Source organism: Gavialis gangeticus, unplaced genomic scaffold (genome assembly GCF_001723915.1).
Source record: "Gavialis gangeticus isolate Ggan-Ray unplaced genomic scaffold, GavGan_comp1, whole genome shotgun sequence".
Classification (NCBI taxonomy): Eukaryota; Metazoa; Chordata; order Crocodylia; family Gavialidae; genus Gavialis; species Gavialis gangeticus.
This window is the reverse complement of record NW_017728996.1, coordinates 14,248,851-14,254,647: the sequence shown is the minus strand read 5'-3', so window position 1 is coordinate 14,254,647 and position 5,797 is coordinate 14,248,851. Positions and strand designations below refer to the sequence as shown.

Genomic DNA, 5,797 nt, shown 5'->3' with positions numbered 1-5,797 from the left:
TGTTAGAAGCAATGAGAGGTGTTTAGGTCCCTGCTGGATTTGGCCCAATATGTCAACAGCAACAAAAGCAATTTTTTAGTTACGTTTAGTGCATTGTATGGAACATCTGTGGCTGCAAACATATATTCCCATGCAGAACAAATGCACTCTCATACACATATGCATCGAAACCTCCCTTTTATTTGGAATTATGGGGTCTGTCCAGGTCATCACTCACAGCCTATAATACCTGAGGCAAAATAAGCAGGTCCAGTCTGCAGCCTAGAAAATTCCAATAAAATTCAATCAATAAGATCTGTAGAAACACTCTTGAGTGGGTCTCAGACAGATCAGCCATATGAGGGCATGTTTTACTGCAGGGTCTACACTGAGATATTCTACCTCCTAGTTCATTTCTCTTTTTGCATCTATGATAGCTAAAAGGAAATCAAATTTCCGGTGATAAATATTGTGGCAAATGTAATTTGAGGCTTGGAGGGTTCTTTGTTCAGGGAAATTACCAGCACTTGTAGGACTCCGAATGAAGTCATCTTAAGGTGCATCTTCAAGCGAGACAGACCAGTGGCCAGGCAAGAAAGAGAACACAAGAGAAAAAAAGATGTTAAAAAACTTCAATTTCACAGGCCTTTCAAATAGACAATTCACACACAGAAAGTCATAACTATGTTCCTGCCAGAACTGCCAATTTTGATAACAAATGTTCAGACAATCTGCAGCTTTCCACATCTCGCCTGATGTTCTGGGTATGCTGCAGTTTCTAAGTAACAAGGTCCAGAAACCAATCTCACCATACATATATGTGCAAGATGCTTCTGGCTTTGAGATTTGAACTCTCTACCTATTTGGGCAAGTTAAAACAAAGCCGTCTCTTTCTGAGAGTTGATTAGAGTTTTGCAGCTGAGGAAAAGAGGTATTTTCATTTGGCCTAGAAAGAGGCAGACTCAGACAGCCACACTTGGACACCTGACTTTGTACATGCACTGAAGTCTGGTTTGAATGGCCACAGTGCAATCTAAGGGATTACTGTTTTAGACACAGCCTGGAGCCACTTACATTGCTTTTGAGTGATAACTAAGGAGATTGTGGGAGACAAGGCTACAAAGGAGGGAGAAGATCATGTCACTCAAAGACATTTTAATAAGGCTTTGAACACATATAAATAAAGAAAATCTCAATTGTTTGTCCAAGGCCCTCTGGCATTATTGTTATTATTTATCAGTTCTCCAAAGGGGTGTCAGTGCCACCCAGACAGAAATTAAGACCAGTTTGTGCCCTTAAGGGTTAATGCACTGAAAGCCTAATTGGCTACTTATTTATTTCTGTTGCAAAATTCATGTTGATTTCAGCGGGAGCTGCTGCAAGCTTTAAGTACTGTATATAAGAGCAGTCAGAGGAAAGGGGTGAGTATCAGAGCTGGGGGGTAGCATTTTCCTGGGTTTCACAGGGGGGAAAAAAATGATTCTTTAAAAAAAAAAATCAATGGAAAAAATGAAGCTTCAGGCTTTTTTACTGAAAAATATATTAAAAGTATTTTTAGAAAGTCATTTGGACTAGATTTCATAGACATTAGGCCTGGAGGAGTCCTTATAAGACCTCATAAGATCAGATGTTCCAAATGAAAAATTTTCACCAGCTCTCTAAAAAAAAAAAAATAAGGAAACTGAGTACCATGAAGTTTGATGGTCCCCCACTTCCCATCTTTCCCCCCTCTCAAGCCTTTAACTATTGGAGTCCATTTCTAAGGAGATGGGATAGATTCTCCATCATTTGAAGTCTTGAAATCAAGGCTCTATATCCCTTAAAAAGCAGTGCTGCTGTTCAGCCAAAATGTTATAGTCTTGATGCAGAAATTATGGAGTTGATAGTATACAGCCTGTGATATTCAGGAGGATCAGACCGGATGATCAAGAGTCCTCTCTTACCTTTGACAGCTGTCAGAAGTAGTAATGGATTCAATGCTATCTAATTCCCTTCCATCATGCATATACATAGAGGTCCCACTGTGCACACAGGTGCCTTGAATAATATATTTATAAACTTTGGAAAATGTTAATAGAAGAGTGTGGGTGTAGGGCATATTTTTCAGGGTATGGTCACATAAACCAATAACCACTAGGAAAACTAGAGTGTGAAATGTAGTGTTAGCTACTCCAGACCCATTTCTAGTGTGTACATTCTTACCCTGGGGAAAATGCAAAATGTCTTGCCACATACAATGGCTGAGGGGCAAGTGCATATACAGGACCAGTTACTGCAAAGTAGCTGACGATCATAAATTCATAGCCGCATTGACCTCGTGCAGTTTTGCTCATGTGTCCATACTCTAAGTTTCTCTTTCTGGTGGGGCCTTTTATCTGACATCTCTGCCCTGCTTTCATAAGCCTTTTATGTACCAAAAAATATAAACTCCATATAAGAAAGTATGTGCTTATAACCAGATTAATCCCATGTGACATTCAATTAGTTCAGTAGGCCTACGCCATTGAATGGCTTCAGGCTGCAACATCATGCAAATTAAACAAATGAGGAGTGAATTAGTGAAGTTACACTACCCATCAGATAGAGCGGGTTTCATTCCAAGTAAAGGTTCTGATTAACCTGGGCCATTTCCTTCCGAATTTAAAACCAGTCCCGAAAGTAATCTTGCCTTCACACACAGTATCCCACGTGGGCAGGTCAGTGTATCAACCCTTGCTGGCCTGGTTGATTTAATAATCTGGCTTGGTCTCTGGTCTTTTGTCCTCTCTGCTCTTTCATTCACGTTCCCCTGTGAAGTTATAATGCAAGGCTTGTTGTTGGCTTCTAACCTGCCAATTCACTGTGTCCAGAGCCTCTGAAGCAATGCTGCGATTCTGCAGATGATGATTTGCTGGGATGGGATTTGCATTTCCCCCTTTTCAGTGACAAGATTAGCAGCTGTTATTAACAGTGCAGCTAAATTCCTGAACCTATCACACAGCTGCAGTTGCAATTACTTTTCAGGCTGTAGGCACTCAGAGCAAAAAGGAAAAAAAACAAACCCCTATAATGATTTTCTGAAGAGGTGACAGTGGCATCCTGATTGACAGCAAAGCATAGCTCTGGGGTGTGTTAATTAAAGCAGTGTGATAAGAATCACTTTCATTACCTACCTTTCTCCTCCGTACAGAACCGTGAGCCCTGAACTGAAATCCTATGCTTTGGGGGTGCTCTTCCTGCTTCTCCGTCTGCTAGGTAGGTGCAATCATTTCTTTTCCCTTCCCCTCTGTACTTAAAAGTGAACTGAATGTTTATTTGCCCATCAAGGGGTAAGTATTTACCAGCTCCCTCCATGCAACCCTTTTGGAGGCTGAAACCCTGTCAGAGGCTGTCACTCAGTGGAACTGGAGACCCGAGTCCTTTCTCAGACATGTTCCTTCGATACAGAAGGTCCTCCAAGGGGAATGGCACCTGCCTTCCCTGCCACTTTGATTGTGCTAATGGAGGAAATCACAGCACTGAGTGAGAAACAACCCCTCACCCCCCACAACCAGTTCCTTCTCTGTAGTTGTTATTAACATGTCAGCCGCTTGTGAAATTACTCCTTTATTGTACTGCCGAACCACAGGGGATAAATGCTTTCATGATAATTTGAGGAGAGGAGCTTTGTAGCACATTGTGCAGCAGCCCTGTCTTTGGACTCTGAGGGAGGAAAACAGAAGGGGGCTAAAAACCCCAGCTGAACCTCTATGCTGTCTCCTGGCTTAATCTTCCATTAAAATACATTTGGCCAAACACTGGATCAGTGCATGTTTCGTTGTGGCTGAATGAAAGGGAAAATGTTATGCCTCTGCCTGCAAATTTTCCCTCCCACACATGTTGAAAGGGATGACTGTTGGGGAGAGGTCATAAAGGCAAGGCTTGAATTTCTCAAAGCCTTGCCTTGGACTGCATTAGATGACTTTGTCCAGTCCATCACGTATGGACCTGTCTTACTCATGTTTTGCACTTATTCTGCGTGTGAAATTTCTGCTCAGCTCAGTCGGCCAGACTGCACCCCAGACACGAAGGCCCAAAGGACGACCCGCTGAGTAAGTTACAGTCCAGCTGGTCTGTATGTGAAAACCTGGGTAGAGGCATCAGAACCAGACCCAGTGGCTGCATCTACATGAGACGCTGGCTGCTCAGTAGCTCATTTTTACTGTGCAGTAGCATCACGTGGCATGAAGCATGATGAGTGACAAGCTACTGCAGTCAGTGTCACCAAAAAGCCATGCAGGGATGCTAGTACTATGCAGTAATGCCGGTTACTGCGCAGTCAGCGTCTCGTCCAGACACAGCCAGTTTGAGTTGCACAAAGGGAACGTGCCATGGAGTTTAACGTGTGTGCATCCTAACCAGTTTGGTTGTGGGAGGAAGAAGATTGTACTCCATGTGATGTCAGGTGGAAACCCCTCAGTTCTTACATGGCATCCCAGGATTTGGCCACTTGTTTCTCCCCTGTTAGCTAATGATTTGCTTGCTTGGTCCATTGGCCTTCTCCAGGGCTGCCTGTTTTCTTTCATAGGGAGGGGTGAAGAATCCCACAGTCTGATATGCCACCTTGGATAAGAAAAGGAATCACATTTTCCTCCCCAGCTAGTGAGACTTCTGACCACGGGAACCCAGCCTAACTTCTGTTGAAGTCCCTGGGAATCTTTCATTACTGGTGAAAGGCCTGAAATATGCTGTCTTATCAAAAGCACAACACCTTCCTCCATGATCAGGGAAGCAGAGGACATGCCACAAGCTCTAGACATCTCATCTAAATGCCTGGGGAGTCAGTAGGAGTCTCCCAGTTGACCCGCACGGGCTTTGCTCAGTCCCTTTAAGCACAGTATTTCCTTTGGCTGGTTCATGTCATGCCCTCGGCTCTCACAAGTTGAATTCAGAATTCTAACTCAGGGCGTAGCAGGTAAGCCAGGGAAGAAGACGCTTTTTGATTGTACTTTCCTAACATCAAGGTGTTTGCAGTTTTTGCTACCAACTTTGTATTATTTAAGATACACAATGGGTTTTGGGCTGCTTCCATATATTATTCCATCAGGGCTAGGATCTGCCACCCATACTCACCTTGAACAATGGCTTACTCTACCAGCAGTCCCATGGGCACAGCAGCAGTGATTTTACAGTGAGACATCAGTACGCCACTCTATCCCAGCAGATTTCCTATGAAGTAAGATGATACATTCTGGAGGATATCAACACTTGTAGACACTGTGCATGGATAATGAAGAGAAAGGTACTGCTCAAATCTCACTGTGAATAAGGGTATCCAAATCTTGCCCTGAACAATTTTAGGTTTGAGACTAGCTTGACTGATTTATTTTAAAAGCTTTTCAGTTCACCTTTAAGCTTAGACTTAAGAAGGGAGTGATAATAGCTGTTTCTTGAACCAAAGAGAGTATTAAATATCTGAGGAATGAGATCCGGAGTTAATAGATTTCAGAGGCAGCTAGCTTCTTTAAACAGCCCTGCAGTTTCTGCACTGAAACGTGTGTGTGTGTGTGTGTGTGTGTGTGTGTGTCTATACACACACACACATACACACAGAGCAGCACTCTCTGCAAAACTTTTGCAATAAGAAGTAAAGCATGATTGAATCTCTTTAATAGTCACTGTAATAATATGAAACACAGCTGAATTCTCCTGGTATCCTCTTGGATGTATTATCTTATTCCATAGGAATTCTTCTGTGAGAGAGCAGCATATTAACGTTGCGGTATAAAAGTGTTACTGCAGTCTCTTAGAAGAGCATCTAAAGCGATGCCATTGGAGCCCCAAGGGTATTGAAAAGCAG

General features: G+C 42.8%; 1 protein-coding gene across 1 annotated transcript in view; it reads left to right on the top strand.

Moving 5' to 3' along the window:
• SLCO3A1 (solute carrier organic anion transporter family member 3A1) overlaps positions 1-5,797 on the top strand; it is a 267,397-nt gene that overhangs the window by 241,713 nt on the left and 19,887 nt on the right. The window contains exon 9 of the mRNA XM_019504044.1: positions 3,149-3,213. Within this exon, the coding sequence (XP_019359589.1) occupies positions 3,149-3,213 (65 nt within the window). The remainder of the gene's footprint in view (positions 1-3,148; positions 3,214-5,797) is intronic.